This window comes from Coturnix japonica, chromosome 12 (genome assembly GCF_001577835.2).
Source record: "Coturnix japonica isolate 7356 chromosome 12, Coturnix japonica 2.1, whole genome shotgun sequence".
NCBI classification, from domain to species: domain Eukaryota; kingdom Metazoa; phylum Chordata; class Aves; order Galliformes; family Phasianidae; genus Coturnix; species Coturnix japonica.
The window spans coordinates 3,496,874-3,518,978 of record NC_029527.1 but is presented as its reverse complement, the minus strand read 5'-3'; the positions used below and the strand labels follow the sequence as shown (position 1 = coordinate 3,518,978).

Sequence of the window (22,105 nt, the reverse complement as noted above, 5' to 3'; positions counted from 1 at the left end):
TGAAATTGACATCGCTGCGCGGTCACTGTACAGCTGGCAGCGGGGCGGCCCTTATAGGAAGGCGGTGCGATGAACAGCAGCCTGGGAGCCGGCATTAGATGGCGGTGTGACACAGCAGGTCCCGCCCCTCGTTCTCGTTGCGTCTCAGCGCCTTCCGGGTCAGGCCGGTTCCGCCCCGTTCACTCACAGCCGCCCCGGTTCGGTCCGTGCTGCCATGAACGGGCTCTTGGTGCGCGCCCTGCGCGCTGCGCTGCCCGGACCCGCCGCCGTCCGCCGCCTGAGAACCGCAACGCCACGAGCGGCCTATGCCAAGGAGCTGTTCCTCGGGGAGCTGCGCAAGGTGAGCGCGGGGCTGCGGCCTCCGGAGCATGGAGACGGGCGGGGTCGGCACCGACAGGCGGGTGGGTCGGTGCTGGGCGGCTCCGTTGGGCTCCATAGGGCTCCTCGGGGTACTGGGCCGAGCGGCCCTCGGTCCGCGCGTGTGCGTGTGTGTGTGCGTGTGTGTGTGCGTGTGTGTGTGCGTGTGTGTGTGCGTGTGTGTGTGCGTGTGTGTGTGTGTGTGCTCCAGTGTGTGTGTGTGTGTGTGTGTCTCCTGCCAGTGTGTGTGTGTGTGTGTGTGTGAGCTCCAGTGTGTGTGTGTGAGCTCCTGTGTCAGCTCCTGTGTGAGTGTAACAACTAATAGTCTACCGAGATGAGTTTAACAACAAAGTACTGAGAGCTCGTGGAGCAGGGAGTTGGGTGAGTCGTGGTCAGACTCCATCCCGTTTAGTGCCTGTTGGTGCCTGTTTTCCCCTCGAGTTTTAATAGAGCGCTTCTGGGAAATGGTAGCATTTACCAGATCCAGGGAGATCCAAATGGGTTACAGCAGCCGGCACAGGTGATCCTGATGAGCTGCAACACAGCTGAGGCCTGCTCCATGGCACAGCAACCACTGCAAGAAGAAAGGGAGCTGACTCTGTAGCAGGATCTGTGTGACAGGATGAGAGCGAATGGTTTCAAATCAAAGGACAGATTTGGATTGGATATAAGGAAGAAGTTTTTCACTTCTGAGTGCTTCAACTGAGGCGCTGGCACGGAGCAGAGGCAGCGGTGCCCTGTCCCTGGGGATGTTCAAGGTCAGGCTGGGGCAGGCCCTGAGCGCTGTGTGGTTAACAACAGGTTTTTGTATCCTTAGAATCCTTGAAGGTTCTTGTTTCTGCTCAGTGTCCCTGATACACTTTGCTATGAAGCTTAGTCAAGTCCCATTTGCTGCATCAGATAAAATCCCTCAATGCTTTCCACAGTCCTGGATTTTCACAGCTTTTAGAGCCTGGTATTTAAGGACTCGTTCAGCTTTTCTTTCAGTTGCGTTAGTGATGCTTTTTGTTTTTGATGTCTATTGTTTTAGGAAGAAGTTTTCCCTTACCCAGAAATCAGCAATGAAGAACTGCAGGAGATCAACCAGTTTGTGGGACCTGTAGAAAAATTCTTTGCTGAAGAAGGTATCGTTATTAGTTTCTTACTCGTGTAAGTGCTTTAGTGGTTACAGAGTGGTTTAACTGTAGCAGTTAAATAAGATTGTTAATATATAAGTTACTTTATGCAGCACAGTGCTGCTGGTGATACAGGCATGTTAATTTATGGCTTCTGTGTATGGACGCTTTACTTGTTCTGTACTAAACCTACTGTCAGCAGATTTCACTGTAGATATTCATAAATGGTGCCTCTTTGAGAAGCAATGGAAAATAAAAAGTATTTATGTACACTCTTATTTTCAGAGTTGGAGTAGTAATTCTGTTTGGAAAAGCCCCATTAGCTGTATGCAATCCACATAGGGGCACAGGTGTTCCTTCTCTTATTGATGCAGTAGATTGATGCAGTTCTAGAACAGCTGTAGAAAATTGGTTCTTAAAAACAGCTCTGAGGTACCTGAAAGTGTCGTCTGAGATCTGCTGGCAAAGATAGAGGCCTGGATTGCTGGAGCTTGAAGAAGCTGCAATGTTATATGTGATGATTTATGAGATACAGGCAGTTTTAACAATAAAGCTGCAACGTTGCACAGCAACAATAAATTAATTTATGCAGGTTATGCATTATAGTTCTTTGCTTTGTTGGGAAATAACATTTGTTGAGTAAAAAAGTGGATATTTAAGGGAGAAATAAAACTATCAGATTATAAAGTCTGGACAGAAGGTAGGAATTGATTGTCTTTGTTTGCATTAATGGCTGTTTCTGCCTAATGATTAGGCCAGTCTGTGGGCTGCGATATAAAACAGATAAGGGGAGCAGCCGTAGGTGCTTGGAAACCTGATACGTATGGCTGGCACCGGGTAACCAAAGAAGTTCAGTTCAGCCATGGTTCTAAAGCCTGGCAGTCTGTGGTGTAGAGCTCTGGGTGGGAAGTTCCTTTAGGAACACACTGCTGCTTTTACAGTGACTTTTCTGAGTGCTCTCTGGCAAGGTGGCTGTCATCCCTTTTGCTGTATCCTCCACCCTTCCTCAGCTGCCTGCTGTGATGCTGGTGTATTTTCCCTGTCACTGTGCAGAACCGCTGTGGTCGTCCCCTAAGAATTTAAATGCCTCATAAGAACCAGAGTTGTGTAATGAGCCCATTTCCCAATTATATGCTGTTCTATGATTCCATGATTAAGGACTTGGAAAAAAAATGATGGCCATGGTATAGTTTGGTAAGAAATGCCTGACTTACTCCAGTCACTGAGTCCACTGGAGCACACATTCAAGGCAATGAAACAAAAATGAGATTTTTTTCCCCACTTCCAAGTCCTTTCCTCAGGTCTGTCATGATCTGAGTGTCATAGTCAGTGTTCTGGGATCTTCTGGTGTTTAGGCCTTAATGGTGTGTGTAATAAGGTGGGGTGATCAGGTGGAGTGTTGGCTCCATGGCAGATCAGGTTCTTCTTAATGCTTTCAGCTCATTTCATGAGTAAAGTTGGTGCTTCCGGAAAACCAGGAAATTGCCTTTGGAAAAGCAATTGCTCAAGTTAATGTATCACATCTCTCCTGAAGGACAAAGCCTTCTGGAAACAAAGTTGGACTTCTGGAAGGAGTGTGTAGGAAGAGTGTTTTGCTCTGCTGGGAGGAGACTGGTTGGGGAAGGAGGCTGAGACCATTAGTCTTACAGGAGCCAGCTTAGGGTTTGAGATTTCCAGCCATGAGGGGACAGAGGCAAACAGGATGGCTCATAAGATCAGGCTAAACCTAGAATAAATAAGTCTTGTGACAGTAGGGATGAGATGTATGTAGGTATGTGGTGCAACAAGCACAATATTACTAAGCTGCTTCAGAAATCCACCGGGTAATTAGAGCAGGGGAGGCGTGCTGTTCCCGCAGCCATTTTTTCTGCAGGCTATTTCAGTTCTTCTCAAGCTGGTATTTAGGTTAGAGGGCACAGTGCTGGTGACTCATGGACGCAGTGACCTTAGCTCTGATTTCAGAGCGCGGTGATCTCACGTTTTTCTCTGTGATGAAAATCAAGGCTTTAAATTATTAAACTTTCTGTATTTGTAGTGGACTCCAGGAAGATTGATCTTGATGCAAAAATCCCACCTGAAACTTTGAAAGGACTGAGGGATCTGGGTCTCTTTGGCATGATGATTCCAGAGGAATATGGTGAGTAAGTGATCAAAAAGAATAACCTGGTGACCTGTGGTAAGATACTTGGCTGTCACATCATGTGTCTGTGATTCCTGTGTATTGTTGTGGCTGTCCAGTTAACACAGAGGTGTGGGCACTGAAGGTGTCAGTGCGGTGCTGTGCACTCTCCTGGCTTAAAGGTACCCAAGTTGGGTAATTGCATTTACCAGGTGTACATTGCCCCTGGCACAGAGTTTTCCTTTTAGTCCAATGTTTGGCTGCAGTGGAGTAGCGTGATGTTCTGTGGGACATGAAGGACAAGATGATGATTGCTAAAATTAGACCAGGTACAGACAGCAGTGTCTGATGGATCTGTCAGAGCTGTCATTCACTGACAGGAATGTGTTTGACTGCACAGAGTTAGAGAAGTGCAGTGCCTTGTGATACACAATGTGGCCTTTGTTGTAAAACATATTTGAACACAAAGCTTGTGTCTTAAAGGGGGTTACAGAGTAAGCTGGGATCAGACATTACTTACTCAGTGGATTAACTCTTAAACTTGCAACAGCAAGAAAATTACAGTCATATTCTGATGTGTTTTGAAAATGGGATTGAAACTGGTTCATAACTTGAAATATATAAAATAAGGAAAGAGATGCATTGTCTGCTTTCTAGTGTAGAACAGGAGAGCGACTGGAAGAGGAGGATTCAAAGGAAGGTGGAACTGGGTTTGACAGTCTGTAGTAATTAATTTCAGTGGGGAGGACACTTCACAATAGTGTGAAACAGCACATTTGTTCCAGTATTTGTAAGAATGCTGGATAGAGCTGGAGATGTACCTCAGTGTTAGTTTGCTGTTGAGGTAATACCCTTATTTCCATAAAGGGTTTTGTTCTGTTTGTTGTTTTATTGTATTAACATAAGTGGTGTTGCTAAGCTCCACTGATTTCACTTCCTTAGAGGTTTTTCCCAAATTAGAGTATTTTGGACAACCTGCATGTAAAGTATCATTATGTGATCTCTGTTTAATGTTGTTAATGCTTTTGGAATGCCTTAGAAATGCTGTAAAGTGTTTTTCAATGGGTATTTAGAGCACAGCAAGGCAATGCGGGAGTAGGATGGAGAACAGATCTGCAAGCACCATCAAGGTTTTATTTCCAGGATGGTGCTTTGGACAGAGCACCTTAACTCACATGGGGAGGGGGGGTAATTAGGAATTAAGAAACATACTGAGACGGCAGGAAGTTAATATCCAATGAAAGGAGGTGTTGGAAGCAGAGGACAAAGGAAACAACTCAAAGCAGATGATAAGAAAACATCATGACATTGAAAATGTAATTTACTGTTAATTAGAAATGAGTATCTGACTTAAAATCCTTAACAAATTATTATTACTTTTTGCATTGCCATATAATACTGTCAGTTCTGGTTTTTAGAAGCTTGCAGCCCATTCATGGTACTTGTATAAAACCATAGTCCTGCTGTCCTGTATTCATATATGCTGGATGAAAATCAGATTGCTATCAGCAGGTTACTTTTTTCACCACACCATGACTAATACACTTATGATGAGCTTATTTCCCATTTTTGTTGTTTAAACCTGCTATATTTGTGCTAGAAGTGCTTGTTGTACTTGAAAATTCTTCAGTCTAATATATTTGGTGCCTTGCTCAGTGCATGGTGTTTTTTGTAGTGGTTTGTAGTCGTGGTGTATTTGTGTTTCAAATGCAGAACTTTAATGGGAAGATGGAGCTGATGCTCGTGGTGTAGAAGTGCTCTTTGTCTTGTCATCACTGCAGTCAGGGTGCACACATCAGTGGTCTCTGAGCTCAGTGCTCCTCAGGGTGGGAAAAGAAAGAGCTGTAGCTGGATGGGATTCTGACTTCATTAGAAGCTGTGAAGGAATGGGGTGTGAGGAGCAGTGATTGGAATGGATGGCATTGAGGGGACTTGTTATTTCATGTGCAGAAAACAGCTGCACTATTGAGATGTCTGCTGAAATTAAGGCGCTTGTCATCCTGACTTCTGTCACTGTCTCTTGTAAAGAATTATAAACCCATAAACCTGGGCAAAAGATTCTCTTGCTCAGATAAAACTGTTTATTCAGTAATACTCATTGTAGTCTTAAGTGCTGGCGAGTGGGACTTGCAGTGCTGAAAACATCGTGTCCTTGAACGCTGCCCTCGGACGGGTGCGTCTGTGACGTGGAAGTGCAACGTTTCATTCTTAGTGCAGCTCTGACTGTGGATCTGCTCCATGTCACTTCCACTTTGTTTCCTGGCTGAGCGCCCTGTGTGCCCCGTGCAGCGCTGCTCCCTCTGCTGCCTGCTCAGCTGCAGAGCTCTGCTGGGCTTCCTTCCCTTCTGCAAGGTCAGGACAGTAATTTTATCCTGGATGCACAGAAATCCAGAATCGAGACATTTTTATACCAAATCTTTTACTGATTTCTCCCTTTTTATAGGCTTGTTGTACCATTGGGTGCATGCATGCATACACAGGTCTGTTTTTTCAATAGAACTACGCTTAGCACAACTCGTGTTTATTTAAAAAAGCCTTTTGTTGTGCTTTAGATGAGCTCTAATGTCACACCTGCAGCACGTGGCAGCTGTTTGTGGGCTGTCCATACTGAGGTGTTCCCCAGCAAGCACCACTATTAAAATATGGCTGTATTTAAAAGGGAATTTTTGAGTAGGAGTGAGTGAGTTAAACTGTGAGGTACCTGCTTGGAATAAAGCACAGTGTTTGTTCCAGGTGGTCTCGGACTGTCACACATCATGTACGCACGGCTGGGAGAAATCATCTCCTTGGATGGATCGATCGCGGTTACTCTGGCAGCTCACCAGGCTATTGGGCTGAAGGTATGAAGCTGACACAAATCCTTCCTCATTTGTTGGTACTGATATTTTATCTGCTTAATCATAAGAACCCCCGTATAGAAAATAAATACGACTCTCTACAATAATAATTAAAGTAACATTATGCTTTGTAGTGAAATAGTTTGGAAATTAAGTAAATCACGTTCTGTTCTCTGATTAGGAGCTTCTAGAGTCGATCCTTTTTGAGTTACTTAATAAAATCATAATGAAGGTATGATGAGTTATGAAGGGAGGGCTGTGTCTGTGCCTTTCACAGCAACAATTACATCCTTGCTTCCAGCATTAGGATCCAGGAACCTCCCTGAGAAGGCAGCCTTAACAGCGAGCTGCTTCTTGGGGGCCTCTGAACAGCTGTTACTTTGGCATCTTTTAATGCCTGATCAGTAATAAAGTCCTTTGTTTATTGAACTTGTTCTTAGTACTGCCTTGTTATGCCATATAATTTGCAGATTAACATTGGTGCAGTTTGCTTCAGTTCTGCTGACATCGTTTGATGCTGAAAAGTTTTAATTCTGTGTGCAGGGAATCCTGATTGCTGGCACTGAGCAGCAGAAGGCCAAGTACCTGCCTAAGCTGGCGTCTGGGGAGCACATTGCAGCCTTCTGTCTCACTGAACCTGGAAGGTACTGCTCTTGTAACTAGGAAATCTTCAGAAAGCACCAGAACACCAAGATGATGCTTCCTTTACTGTCTGATTGCTTTGTCACTGTATAAAAATAATAGGAAGGACTTTTGGTCCTTATATAGACACCTGGGGGTGTTTATAAAAGGTATCTTTGTAGCAGCAACCTCCTTTTGAAGCCAGGGTTGTATTTGAGTTTAATCCTTGATCAAACCAGCAAGTTCTGTCAGTGCAAATGAGGCGGCTCCATTAAAATCATGCTGGCAGGTGGTTTGCTGTGGGATGGCTGATCACTTAAACTTTTAACAAAGTAATCCATGCAAGGGACTTTGAAATGACTTGCAGGAAGGAAACAAGGGCTGACTTTGTTCGGAAAGTCCTCTAACAACTTTATTTAGCCTTGTATGATTTTTGAAAATTGCTGGTCCTTGTAAGTGCAGCTCCAGCCTCTGCTGGTATTTCTGTTCTAGCACACAGGACAGTCATTTTTACAGCTGAGTTTTAGAACTCTGATCCTATTAAAGCATCAGCTGAGATCTTGGTGTTCCAGGAACTTGTCTGCAGCTGAAAGCCCAGTGTGAGACATTGCTGTGCTTGAATTTGTTTCAAGGGGGAAATGATGTGCTTCTCACTCCCCTATGTAATAAGGTGATGATTGAAGGGGGTGCTTAAACGTTTAATGACAAGAACAGCAATTCTCAATGTCTTTGTGGTAGCTGGCCTGCAGTTTTACTCCTGTATTGAGCCCAAATGTTTGTGGATGGAGTCCTGTCACATGTCGTCTGTTTTTCATTTCTGCTGAGCCTTTTTCCATTAGGGTATCCAACTAGGTTATAAGCTCTTGAGGAGTAACTTAGATGTTATAAACTTGGTTGTGTTTTAGTATAACAGATTCAGCTTGAGGTCTGTTAGCTGATAGTGCAGCCCAGCAAAGGTGCTGGGGGGAAGACGGGGGGGAAGTAGTTCTGTTTCCTAATAACGTGTTTATGTCTTTAAACACCAACAAGGAACTTGTTTTGCTTTTAGTGGAAGTGATGCTGCATCCATCCAATCAAGAGCAACCCTCAGTGAAGATGGGAAGCACTTCGTACTGAATGGCTCCAAGGTATCCACTCACAGACTGGAAATGCGTTTTTTGTTAAAAGCTTGTAGAAAACACTCATCTTTTGCAGTGTTGGCATTTGTTTTACCAAGTAAGATTCTAGCTGGGCAACTGCATTGGGCTGGGTTTATAGGGTGGGTTTTTTATCTCTCCTGTGACACCACAGGTGAAGGGAAACCTGAAACCTTTTTACGTTCTTCATCATGCCAGATTTTGTAGTTGTTTTTGAAAGAAAAATCAACAGTGAATTAGAAATTGGAGTTCTTGGACTCATAAATATGGGCCCTAATACTTAGTGTTTTTCATCAAAGGTAAAACTGTATTGGGCAGGGTGGGTTTGGGGTCTGTGTTGCTCCTGCACCCCTCAGGTGCCATCAGTAAGAGGCTGTACAAGCTTTTGGGAAAATGCACTGTTTAATTCAATTCCATATTACAGATTATTTTCATAGTTGCTCCAAACTTACCATGCTCTGATCGACTGCCCTTGGAAACAGTTTCACAAGAGGCAAAATCAGTAGCAGAGCACTCATTCAAGGGAAGAAGTAATTTGGTTTTGCTCCATTCATTGCTGACATCTGTCACAAATAATTAAGAACAGTGGTAATAAACTCGAATCTATTTCTTTCCCCTCTCAAAACAGGTTTGGATATCGAACGGTGGCCTTGCCGATATTTTCACAGTGTTTGCCAGGACAAAGATTGAGGAGAAGGATGGACAAATAAAAGACAAAATTACTGCGTTCATCGTAGAGCGAGATTTTGGTGGAGTCACACATGGGAAACCTGAGGATAAGTTGGGCATTCGAGGCTCCAATAGTAAGAATCATTTAGAATTGTTAACAGAAATTGTTGTAGTACTTCTGTTTGTTTACATCATCTGAATTCAAAGGCAACTCAATCTCTTTTCTACGTATCAGTGTAAGTTTCATGTTTCTTTACCAAGCTTTTCTTCTGAGTCCTTCCTCACGCAGACTCTGAAATAAGAAATCCATATTGTACAGTTCTTTTCTGCACACTGTAAAAAAAGCTGCGCTTTCTTGCAGTGAAATAACTGAGAGGATTCAGTAGACAAGTAACTTTAAGCTAGAAATAAGTTTTCATAGGTTTTTCTTCAGCTTACTGATGGCTGCATGTTTTCACAATCCATCATTTGGACTTTATTGAGGTATCAATTCCATAAAATAAAATCAAATAAAACACGTTAGGAAAACTTCACTTTAAATATTTTTGCATTCTCATTCAGCAGTGGTTAACAAAGTAACTCTGTGTTACAGCCTGTGAAGTGCATTTTGAAAACACTAAAGTGCCTGTAGAGAACGTGATTGGAGAAATAGGAGGAGGATTTAAGGTAAGCAGGAACCAGCAGTAACAACTTTTTCAAGTCTGGAGATCTGTTCTTATTTGTTAAACTGTTCTGCAGTTTCTTTATTGGTTCAACACTCCCAAACTGAAGAATGGAATTGTCAGTTGGGCTGATGTGCTCAATGTCAGTTGGTTTCACCAGTGCAGTGCATGAATGTGCCATCAGCTCTGAGCTGTGTATCATTAATATCCTAGAGCAGGTTCTGCTTTTGTTTGCTTTTTTTAGTATAGGAAACACAGTGTTCTCTTCTGAAGAGTGAGGAACCATGAACAGAACTTACAAACTGAGCTGTCATCCTTTTCTGCAGCCAGAATTGTGGTTGTGGAAAGGGAAGGACAGAAATGAGTCTAACAGGAAACGTTCAAGGAAAGTCTGGCCAGACCGTGCCCAGAGTCCCAGAGAATGGCCAGGAGGTTTCCCAGGCCCAGGTTACGTAGCACAAGGTGCTGGGAGGGCACAGCAGTGCTGCTGCAGACATGGCTTCTCTTCATTGCATCCGAGCAGCGTGGTACCCTGTGAGGGTAATAGTGTTCACTAAGATGAGACTGTTGGGTATAGACTGAAAATTTAAAAGAAAAATCAAATCAATATTTGTGCTTCCAGGTAGAATTTTTGCCTTCCTCCTCTGTAACAGCAGAGACGAGCTGCAGCACCAGTATAAACACGTATGCCTTTCTCCTGTGCTGTACAGGACAGATATTTCTCTGTGTCTGGGGGCTTTTTCTGGGCTGTTTCCTCCAGCTCATTCCTCTGAAATCCAGCACGTTTTCTTGTCATTTTTCAGTAGAGAAATGTCGCCCTTTTTTATTTCCACAGGTTGCCATGAATATCCTGAACAGTGGAAGGTTCAGCATGGGTAGTGCATCTGCTGGAGTGATTAAAAAGTTGATAGGTGAGTGAATGAGGTGTGCTGGATTACTAGATGCCATGGGGGGGAAAAAAATTGATCTGTGTAAGGTATATTTATCAGTAACATTAGTCTTGATCAGAACATCACTAATGTCAGTCATTATATACCTTGATGTATAATTTTACACTAATTTTACTTTGAATTTTGATTTAAAAACTTGTAGAACGCTGAAGATTCTGCCTCCTCTTATGAACACAATCAGGTTCAAAGTTTTCAGGCACTAAAATTGGCTTCTACCAATAGTTACCCAAAGTGCTAACGGGCATCTGTCAAAAAAAGTAATTAATTAGCATTAAAACGGGCTTCCTCTACATGCAGGTATGGAGGGTGGGTCTTGGTTAAAAGCCTTTGGCAGGCATTCCAGACTCAATCACACAGTCGTTCTTAGGGGGATTTTCAGTGTGTGCTGTCAAGGAAGCAGTGGGGGTTGTTCAGTCAATAGAAAAGCACTGTTTCCATACAGTAGGGATGATACACCACAGCAATGAGTGTTGTGCTATGCTGATATTATTGCTTTGTGGCTTTTTTGTTTGTTTTTAAGAAATGACAGCGGAGCACGCCTGCACCAGGAAGCAATTCAACAAGAATCTGAGCGAATTCGGATTAATTCAGGTAACTAAAAAAAATGGAAACCCTTCACCTCCGTGCTTTGTTTTGCTGAGTGCTGTGACAGACGGTGCTGTGTGTAACAGATCAAACACAAGAGGTGTTCAATTTGTGTCAATTCAGGGCAGATTTCTGTACATTGATCTTTGTAATTTTGAGAAGCAAAAGTACTTGAAGAGTTTTCATGAGTGCTTTGCAGTACTGCTTTTATTAGATATTATTGGATAATATGTCAAAGCATAGGAAGAAAAACTCCTCAGTTTCAGCATTGTTGCACACTTGGCTACGTGTTCTGCATCAGCGTGTGACTGCTTTCATTCCTATCTGGCAGGAGAAGTTTTGCTTAATGGCCGTGAAGGCGTATGTAATGGAGAGCATGGCTTATCTCACAGCAGGAATGATGGACAGGCCGGGCATCCCAGACTGCTCTGTGGAGGCAGCCATGGTCAAGGTAATTCATCTTAGGAAGGACTTGCTGTCAGCACTGAGCTAATAAAGACAGACGCCTTCCTTGATCTTCAGTCTATGTTACAAACTGCGTAGAGGCTCAGGTGATACTTTTGGATGTACATACAAAAACATCAGCTTGATTTAAAAATTAGAAGACTTTTTTTGTTTCCCATACATTACAGATTACTGTACATTCAGGCTTGTATCCCCACACAAAAGACAGGCCGCATACAGCACACTTGGAGTGTCAGGGTCCTCTTGAATTCTCTTTTATGCAATTTCACACACAAAGAAAGTGTTTAAGTTTTATTTCCAGCTGCAGACCTGATTAGGGAGCTCCTAATTCTGGCTTGGACACAGAATCAGTTGCAGATTTCACTCAGTGAGAGCCAGGCCCACTCAGGAGTTCGACCTTTTGAGGCGTCCCTGCAGCACACAGGTGGGTGCTGTTGGCTGGCAGTGCAGCCTGAAGAGAAGCTGGAAATTCAGCCCTTGTGCTGCTCTTTGCTGTGTGCTGAGTTCAGAACGTGTGTGAAATGGGCCAGTGTCAGGTACTCAGAAACACCAGCTGTGTTTGTTCTTTCAGCTTGTGGCTCTGAGCCCTATGGAAATGTGGCCTTATTAGGCAGTTTACGTGGACTGCAAGTAGAGGAGGTGTTCATTGTTCAAGTAACTTTTCACTTTGACACCCTGAGGCACAAGAACATTATTTCATGAAAACTTTATGCAGGGCTGCTGTGGAAGCGATACGAAGTGTTACAGCAATGGCACAGATAGAATCCCTCCAAATTCAGTGTTACATCCTGTTTGAACTTGCAGTATAGTAACAGAGCTATGTCGTCTGCTCTTACTGTGTGAACCATGGTGACTGAATGCTGTTAATGGCAGGTGTTCAGTTCTGAAGGTTTGTGGACTTGTGTAAGCGAAGCTCTGCAAATTCTTGGAGGCCTCGGCTACATGAAGGAATACCCCTATGAGCGCTATCTCAGAGACTCCAGGATACTGCTCATTTTTGAGGCAAGTATGAATGAATGTGCTGTTTGTTTTCACCACCACACGCAGCTTCTGTAAACCTGAAGTGTGCAGGACGTTTAAATCGGCCTTGATCTGGTTAGATCTGAAGTCTGTAATAGTTGGAATAAGCCTGAAGAACTAATCTTGCTTTCTTTGGTGATATAGGTAGTATTTGTCCTATAATAAACTTGGAGTTGATGGGTTTTATTGATTAACCTACATGTGATGGTTATCTTGTTCTGCTGCTGTCTCAAAACAATGGTACCTCACAAGCACAAATGCACCGTAGAATATTGCCAGGAAAAGCAGAGTACGTCATTTATGTAGGCAGTGAATAGTGTTGAAGCTACAACAAAATCCATATCAGCACAGCCAGGCCTTGGGGATACTGAACATACTTTGTACTCGGCAGTGACTGCAGTGTGTTTGTTTGCAGGGAACAAACGAGATCCTGCGGATGTACATTGCTCTGACGGGTATGCAGCACGCAGGCAAAATCTTAACTGACAAACTTAAGTATGTTCTTATTTATTGCTATTAGTTTTTAATGAACTAAATAAACAGTGATAATTTTAACTGTATGCAAGGGGGAAATGGTTGGAAAACTGCTGCATTTCCCAATATATTGTCTGACGGGCAGTTCAACGTACAGCTGTCTTTTCTTTTTAGTTGGCTGTATTTTCTATGTTTGGGACTCCTGCCTGACTGTATCTTACCTTGTATTTGCAGCTTGTGTATAATTATAATAAGGCCTAGTGACCTCAGATTTTATACCAAGTGTTGCTGGTCAGCCAGCTGTAGCATCTGCAGTGCATACGTAGGCTGGTGTCTGCAGTTCATTGCATTTAGAGCAGGAATGGAGTGTGGGCTGTGCTGAATGCTCCTAAGGCTGGGTGGTCCTCCAGACTTCATAGTAAAATGGACCAAAAGGCTCCAAACACTGCAGATATCTCGATAATGCGCTTACCCTGAAACTTCCCTCGCATACCAGCCAATGCATCCCATTGTCCTTTACTTCTAGAGAAATCAAGAAAGGAAACGTAGGACTGGCACTGCAGGAGCTGGTCAACAAAGTACGGGACACAACGGGCAGAAAAGTGGATTACGGGATAATGGAAGCACGTGGTGGATTGGTGCATCCCAGCCTCCAGGTGAGAACCAGGCACTGCTTTGATGTTTGATTCCCTTTGTACCTTTTTTGCTGAATGAAGTACGATTAGGAATGGGGAGATGCACAAATCTAAGCAGGTGTTTGTATTATTTCAGGAGCAAGGACCCATGTTACAAGTCTTTGCTTACAACAAATCCAGGTTTATATCAAATCTAAGCAGTGCATAACGTGCTCAGCCATAGAACTCGTTACTTTCCTGTGTAATGGTAACGTGGTTATGACTATTAATTTTGTGTGCTGTGGCTGAGAATTGTAGTTTGATTTCTGTCTAACAGCTGGAACTGCTGCCCTCCCACAGGCAGAACTGCCCCATCCATCTGGTTTATGTGCTGGGCAGCAGAGCAGTGGCACACACATCCCAGTGTTGGTTATCATCTAAACGTCCTGTTTCTGGGAGGGGCTTTTGAAAAGGTTTTCATTTACCTTTGGAGACTGTTCAAATTGTCTTCATGTACTGACTATTTTAAGTATGTATTTGTGTATTTGATTCATGTATTTTATTTTTTAGGACAGTGCCAAGAAACTTGAAGAAAATATTCATTATTTTGGCTCTACAGTGAGAGGGCTGCTCACCAGGTTTGGCAAGGTAACAAAAATACCATCGTTTGACTTTTATCTTTGAACTTAACCACACTGGTCTCACTAGGGAGTCTTGAATGGGATTGAAGTCTCTAACCTGAGCATTTTTATTCTCCTAGACAATAGTGGATGAGCAGCTGGCTCTGAAGAGAGTGTCAGACATAGTTATTAATTTGTATGCGATGACAGCAGCTATTTCCAGAGCAAGTCGCTCCATCAGCATTGGCCTGAGAAACCACGACCATGATGTAAGTGTACTTCAGCATCAGTCAGAGCCACCTCACATCTCTGTGAATGATGTTCCTAACAAATCAGTGAAATCAGTGGTTAGGTTGTATAAGAAAGATACATTCTATGCTTACACTTTTCCTTGAGATGTCAACCTGGATAACCTGGGACTTGGACTTGACTGGCCAACTTCCCACCCAGCTCTGAAGTGCAGTTGCTGCATTCTTTGCCTCACAAGCATCATGTGGTTCTAGAAAGCGTGCTAAGCTATGAGGCACTGCATGCTTGTGTCTCGCACTGGGTAAAACCTCAGTGACAAACAGCTCTCATTGCACTACAGCTGCTCTCTGTATTTGTTATGAATATGTAGCTACTGCAGCAAACTCCCATGAAACTCAAATGAAACTGCACCAATTTCCATGCCTGGGTACAGTAACCACAGCACTTACCTCTCCAGTTTCCTGAACACACGAGCTGCAATATTTATCCAAGTATTTAAAATACTTAAACATACATTTATGAATGAATTAGGAATTCACATGCTCTCTTAAACCTTCTACCATCAGCCTGTTCTTCCCAAACTTTCCCCATTACCAGTTGTTAATTATGATTGTAACTTTTTCCCACTAAATGTCTTGACAGTAAAGTGAGAGACCTTGATGTGCAGGAGATGATGGAGTAGCTCACGTGAGGTCCCATAGTTACAATTATGCTACATAACAATTAAGTTTGCTACAGTTAATTGAGACAAATCCAAACTGATGAATTTTAATGGTCTTGAGATTTCAGATTTTGTGTGCAAGTCCTTCTGAACTTAGTAGCTCAAATGTCTTCTGGTCACTGTCCAGTGGGGGGGGGTTCATCCCAGTGCTGTGATGCAGTAGCTGTTGGAATTAACAGCTGAGCTTGCAGCACACATCACTCTTATGGGCCTCCTTATCTATTTAAGACACAAACCACACATTCAGAAGCTTAAACCAATGTATTTTCCCTACATTATTTTGTTTACAGACAAAAAAAACCCAGTAAATTAATACTCTCTTTGCAGGTGCTTCTTACAAATATCTTCTGCAGCGAAGCGTATTTCAAGAATAATTACGCTATGGCTCAACTGCAGAAACGTAAGTTCTGTAAAATAAGTTTTGCACTCAGTGGCTTTTGCAGTCTCTCAACTAAAGTAGGTACATTGGATACAACCAAAGGAACTGTTCTGCTCTGCCTTTAATTAGGATGAAGAACAGAACTGGTGAGCAGAACAGTCTCTGCTCTTTACTTATAGATGAATCCAGCGTGGGGATAAACTGTTTTCTCCACTGTGGGGAAGAAAATTTATTAGTAGTAAATACTTCTGTGAAGAAAATATTAAGTAACAAGTGGGTATTTGACTCGTTCATCTCAATACTAACCAACAGAGTGTTTGCTCTGTGAATGATTCAATGGGCCGTAATCAGCATCTTGTTGCGAATTTCCTACCAGTGATGCTTAGATCCTTGAATTTGTATCCTGAAATCCTTTGTGAAAGAAATGCTCTTTGCTTTTGCTTTTCGACAGATGCAGATGAAAATCTGGATGACTTCATTAAAAAGGCTGCAAAGCAGGTTCTGGAGAAGAGATCCTATATCTCTTCACACCCACTGGACAGGACATTCTAATTACTTCATTGACGGCTAACCTTGATGAATGTAACATGAACAGCAACTATTTTTCTGCAGTTCGGTGTTTGACACCTTAAAAAATAACTTTCATGAGTTTACAAGTTGTAATTAGCTGTATCTGTGTAAAATAGGACTAAAACCAACTTCATATAAAGAGGATAAAGAAAGAAATTGATATCCTCTTCAAGTTATATTTTTAGATATACGTCCATTACCTTTGATGCCAAATAAAAATCAATTGAGATTCAGACTGAGTTGTGTTTTCCCAGGAAGAGGATGTGGTTCTTTAAGCTGAAATCCACCATTTGCGATCAGGACCCTTCAGTTTGGGAAGGCGCCTCAGGAGATGATCTTGTTTGAAGCACTGCAGTCAGTAGGGCCCACCACAATTGTCCTTGCCTTATCCAGGCGTGTTGATGTCACAGACAACAGATATTTCATGAACATTATTCAGATCTGGTGACAAGTGACACATTTTACTTTTATTCTCTTGGTAACCCCAAGTATAATTCAGTTACCCCTCAGCTCAGCAGTTCTGTCCTGTGGCATGTTCTCTGGTACCAGCTGAGTTACCAGAGTTACCTGTATCCAGACTATCATGCTGCAGAGGGTCTTCCTGTTGTGTACAGGTGGCAGTGTGTCTGCTCGCTGCTTGGTCACTCTTGTAAACTGATTGCTTAGAGACAAGTAAACTGGAATGAGAAAAGAAGTCCTGTGAGATTAAGCTGCATCTCCTTGATGCACAACTTTCTGAAAGAATAATTGCAACAACATAATATTAAGAGGTTTACTAATTGCTACTGTCTTAAATGACCTTGCGATGACCACGTCTTCATTCTTGTTACTCAACTTTTAAGTTGACAGTTCAACCAGCTGGAACATCAGGTTAGACATAACAGCTAATGAATCATTTCACAAATGGAACAGGCCGAAATCTGATCTCGTTAAGCATGACTTAGGGCAATTGAGGCAGTCTGGAAGAGTACAGTTCTGCACAGACTGAACAAGGAAATGAAACATCAGTAGCTCTGACTGTTTGATTGTGAAATTAAGAGCAGAAGCCAACTCCCGCAATAAGAAACATGACTTCTGTTGAGCCACTTCATGTTCCATACTGCAGGTGAGATGGGAACTTAAAGTTTCTTTCTGCTGCTAGATGTGGTGTCTCATGATGCAGTTTAGGAAGTTCAAACATCAGGACATTTAAAGGAATCTGAAGAAAACTGTAAAGGTAAAACTGTTCTGCAGTAACAGCATAATTTGTGTATTTCTTGCATCAGAAAGGCAGCAGATTAAATCCTTCAACATAAGATGAAACATACAGCTGAAGTGCCACTGCCTCTAATTGTACTGTAATTCATTATTACAACACCTGCACACTGTAACTCCTGATGCATCCGATACAAATACTTTTGGGAGTTATTTCCAGCCATTAGGTTACCTTGAAATCTCCAACTTTGAGTCTTTCAACCTTCTCATGCTCTCTGCTGTGATGGGATAAAGTCGTCCTCCCACTTCCGGCTGTGGTTCTCTTGCAGGCCTGGTACAAAGCTACTACAGACACTTTTCTTTCCTGGCAGGACATCTGAGCTGTTCTGAGAGCCCAACGCTGATGGGGCTGGGATAGGCTAGGACAAGAAGACACACTTTGTTATGGAAAGCCTCTCTCCTCTTCCTTCTTGCCCTCTACCTCCATCTTGTTTCTCACAAAGCAGACTACTGGGTAGGTGCTGCAGACTCATAAATGAGGCAACAAGTTTGCAACACAAGGCATAAATATCTTCAGCAGGAAGCCTTGAAATACATTTAAGAGATTGCTGTAGCCCAAGTTAAGTGATGACTGATAGTCAAGTAGAACATCAAAAAGTGCAAGTAATTCAGTATATAATAAGTAAGTTAATATTACTTACGTGAAATCCAACTGAAAAAAAAGGCCATGTATTAAAAGTACAGAAAACAAGCAGAGTCCAAGATGGACAAGTTTAATAGTTTGAGGAGCCAAATCAAACCAGAAAGCAGAGCATGAAGTGGCATTAATTTCAAAGCCTGACACTAAACTAAGGACAGGCATTTTGCTGCTAAACATCCATTTCATACAAAAACTGCCATGCAGAATATTACCTTAAAAAGGGGGGAGAGGGTGGGAAGAGGGTGTAGGCTCACAAGCCTCATCTCTGCCTTTGTAATTAGCATTTTCATCATTCCTGTATTTGTTTTTCTAGAGCATTTACAGCCAGAGCATTTCATTCCCCTAGATCAAAATCAGCTTTAAAAGCAAGCTGTGTTTGGGTCACTCATTTACACGCAAGCACTGACTGTTCTTCAGCCAACAAAAGGACTGTTGGATGCAGGCCACCCATGCAGCTTTCCATATTAATGAGCACAGATCCTTTTGTCTTCCAAAACTGAGGTGTCTGCTGTGATTTCGGCACCAACAAGCCCCAGATTTCAATAGGGGACAATTCAATCCCTTTTAAAGCTGCTAAGACAGCTGGCCAAAAATCACTCTTCCTTTCTCTCCCCTTGCACACCGACAGGCAAGTGAGTTAACTGAAATCCTCACCCATACTCCTCTGTGTGTGTCTGAACACCCAAAGCAAGGAAATAAATAATAAATACTACCAATAATGTTGTGCAGTTTGATTTCTGTTAAGACTTTCATAAACTTGAGCATCAATTTACCACATATTTTTACTTCAGAAAGTGTTGTGCTCCATTAAGTGTCATTATCTGCTTGCCATGAAGTACAAGACTGGCGTTGCTGTACAAAGGTGGGTGCCAAGATCAGTACCCAGGGACAGCAGTTAGTTATTTAACCCTTACCTTCAAAACTACTCCTGGCTTCCTGAGTGAGAATTTCAGAGGCTCATCTTTCCGAAGTCCTTGGGGCTTCTGTACTTGAGAACTGGCTCCTGGCCCATCTGTGTGCAACTCAGCTGCTGTGGAGCAATAGTGAACTTTCAGCTCGATATTACCAACTGCATTTTGCACAAAATGAGCATTATATTCACATGGCCAAAACAGATTGAAGAGAGAAAAAAAACAAAGACAAAAAGAGCAGATGGTTTTAAATGGGAATGATAAGATTTTGACTTGGAAAAGGGATGCTAAAAGTCTGCTATGGCAGCAAACATCCTTTCCCATAAAGAAGCGAAGCAAACAAATCATATTGGTACTACAATAATGGCTGGTGCCTCACAGCAAAGGCAATTCTTAGTCCTGTAGATTCCATGAATACATAAATTCATCCTGTTGAATTCCAGCAGCATTTCTCTGTGTGAAGCAACGGAGAAGAGCTGCACTACTCACATGTCTCGCAATTCACTGACCACCTCACCAAGGCACACATTATTGGCTGCTGTGATAACAGCACATGGATTTAACTGCTCATCTTGGGCCCCTTCTGAATTCATTTGCTGGTATTACTTGCAGTCTGACCTCCTAGCAACAAAAGCTGATTGATTGTTACCAGTCCACACAAAGTAAGAACAGGCAGCCGGCAGGGATAGCTTTACAGAAGAGTAAGCCAAGGCTCTATGCCTTCCTGTCATACTGCACACAAAGAAACTAAAGCTAAGAAGTTAAGGAAGTGGAGGGTAAAACTGAAGCAAGGTCAAGGTCTTTCTTACATCCTCTAATGCTTTGTATGATAAACCTCTTCACATTTACATTCCCTTCCCTTGATGGCAGAGCTGAGCAAGCTTCAGGACTGTATATCACAGCATCAAGTTAAAAGCCTTGTTAGTAGCTAATTAACAACACCTTACCTGTCAGTGAGGCTGTTGCCACAGGGAGTTCAGGTGGCTTCTTGTAGAGCTCGAAGTCAATGTGCCGTTTGTCCCACCTCCATCTGCCTCGTGACAGCGTTGACTCCATGTTGGCATTCTCCTGCCATTTCTAAATTTAATTTGAACCCCTTTAAGTACAATGCTATCCCTTTTGCTGCCCCTTTTTCAGCTTGTCAAGTTCTTCATCCTGTACTGCTAAGCTCTCCTCCTCGCTGCTATCTTCAGCAAAAGGCAACAGAAATAATACTGTACACTCTTGCTTCTGTTACTCTTGAATAGTTAAAGAAAAAAAAAATTAAATAGTAAAGAATAAACAGAAAGGGAGGACACAGAACAGCAAGAAACTGATAGAAAACCTCTAGTAAAACTGGAACTACAAACCACAAATAAAAGATGGAGGAAAAATAACTAGTGGGGAATCTGGAAAAATACAGGAAGGTCTGGGTGAGCTGGGCTCTGATCTACACCAATTGCAAACACAGACAGATCCTCGGACCCCACAAGAGAGAACTCCAAACACTAACACAGTCATCCTCTTTCAAGTCTGCTAAAATGCTTCTATTCTCTTGTTTCATTTAAGTACTCCGTTACCTCTCGTAACTCCTCCACACGTGCTTCGTGAGGCGTAAGAGGGTGCCGGTTGCTTTCAATGCTGCTCTTATATCCAAGAAATACAAATCCATCTGGTGACAGCCACCTACTCTTGGATTTTGCAAAGGACTCCTTACTGGCAGCAGCCACATCAACTGGGTCAAACATGGCTAAAAGATACTTGTGGTTATAATTGAATCTTTTTGGCACCTACAAAAAATAATAATAATAATGTGAACTTCCCTTTTTGCTGGGAGAAGAAAACAATCAAAAGTACAGAACCAGGAACATTTCTTAAGGCTTGAAGTAATTGTAGATAAAAATTATACAAAGAAGTGTCATTAAGTAATCACAATTTGTTTTTGAATTTCATTACTTTATGATCCAAGGATGGAACAAATATCTTTAATATTGTTTACTTTTGGTTATGGAAAGGTAACTTTAGGTTATATTGTGTTCATGGGTGCCATCAACACTTCTCACAGAGCTACAATAATTTCCTCCAGTGGACAGGAGAATAGCATTTGTTATCAAGATTGAAGCCAGCAATTCTGAGAACAGCAGATAAAAGCTATTCTTCAAGTACGTTCTCAAACACCTTCTTCAAACCACTTCATACCACATCAGCATTGCAGCCCATCTGTAAGCAGCCCCATCACTGCTTACAGATGCGTGGAACTCAGAACTGTGACCTCCAAGTTACCGAAGTCCACAGTCAAACTCAGAGCCCAAGTCATGAAGAAGAGGCATTGGCTACAATGGACAACAGGGAGAATGGAATTTTACACAGCAAGAAGGAGCACCGCTTCTTGGGTACCAACTCCCAATTCTATGTACTAACATGGAAGTCATCTTGTGGACCTATCTAATTTCTTCTCTTGTTTTAAGCCCTACATAAGGCAACCCAAGCTCTTCCATTTCTGTACCTCAGTTTACCTTCGCCATTTCCTGGCAAAGAAGCTTCTTTGCAAGTTCTGCAGAATTCAGGCGCTGACAACTATAGTTATAAACAGATTTGCCATCAGCAGGAAAAATCCTTAAAGATTGAAACTTCTGCTTTTCCATCTTTCCCTTAAGCTGGGACACAGCATCGATGTTAGCCTGCAAGGAGAGAATCTGTGTGAATTCCATCTGAATTGGGAACTTAAGAGTGCAACAAAAATATTTCAAACAACCAAATGATATTGAAAACATTAAAAAGCTTTTAGAAGATACACAAGTAGAAATAAATATTTATACACAAGGTGCATAACAGTTCTTCATTAATACAACTCTCCTCAAAAAGGCTGTATTAAAAAGATAGAGCACCATTTAATTTCATACAGCTTAGAGCCTCATTTCATCCTTGCGTATGACACGGTGGAACTAAAGGCAGTGAGCGCACTGGAGACAAGGACTCAGCAGAGAATGACTTCTGCTTACAGACAGGAATCACTGTTCTGGAGAGCTGATGCTGGTCTTTATCAAGTGAAATAAGGTAAGTTTTTTCATTTACGTCACTCCATTAAAACCCCAGCAATTACAGTTACATACGTGAGTAACAATATTATGACTCCTCACATTTCTCTGCTGACACAG

At 42.4% G+C, this 22,105-nt stretch overlaps 2 protein-coding genes across 8 annotated transcripts in view; one reads left to right on the top strand and one right to left on the bottom strand.

Moving 5' to 3' along the window:
- The first annotated feature begins 95 nt into the window (after nucleotides 1-95).
- Nucleotides 96-16,396, top strand: ACAD9 (acyl-CoA dehydrogenase family member 9). The gene is made up of 18 exons (XM_015874726.2): nucleotides 96-340; nucleotides 1,388-1,481; nucleotides 3,508-3,609; nucleotides 6,325-6,431; nucleotides 6,972-7,072; nucleotides 8,098-8,176; nucleotides 8,814-8,988; nucleotides 9,447-9,520; nucleotides 10,352-10,427; nucleotides 10,987-11,057; nucleotides 11,383-11,502; nucleotides 12,390-12,518; nucleotides 12,952-13,031; nucleotides 13,537-13,666; nucleotides 14,195-14,272; nucleotides 14,385-14,513; nucleotides 15,542-15,614; nucleotides 16,045-16,396. Exons 1-18 carry the CDS (start codon nucleotides 215-217, stop codon nucleotides 16,143-16,145), a joined length of 1,845 nt encoding a protein of 614 aa, XP_015730212.1. The 5' UTR covers nucleotides 96-214; the 3' UTR covers nucleotides 16,146-16,396.
- A 194-nt stretch (nucleotides 16,397-16,590) lies between these two features.
- Nucleotides 16,591-22,105, bottom strand: part of CFAP92 (cilia and flagella associated protein 92 (putative)) — a 76,415-nt gene continuing 70,900 nt past the window's right edge. For 5 of the 7 annotated variants that reach the window (XM_015874714.2, XM_015874709.2, XM_015874711.2 and 2 more), the window contains 6 exons: nucleotides 21,464-21,628; nucleotides 20,528-20,737; nucleotides 19,916-20,045; nucleotides 18,972-19,087; nucleotides 17,590-17,776; nucleotides 16,591-16,840 (listed from right to left, as the gene is read on the bottom strand). In XM_015874714.2, coding sequence (XP_015730200.1) covers nucleotides 17,624-17,776; nucleotides 18,972-19,087; nucleotides 19,916-20,045; nucleotides 20,528-20,737; nucleotides 21,464-21,628 — 774 coding nt within the window. In that variant the 3' untranslated portion in view covers nucleotides 16,591-16,840; nucleotides 17,590-17,623. Of the gene's footprint in view, nucleotides 16,841-17,589; nucleotides 17,777-18,971; nucleotides 19,088-19,915; nucleotides 20,046-20,527; nucleotides 20,738-21,453; nucleotides 21,629-22,105 lie in introns of those variants that run through there. The other 2 variants (XM_015874710.2, XM_015874716.2) reach the window with 2 other exon arrangements.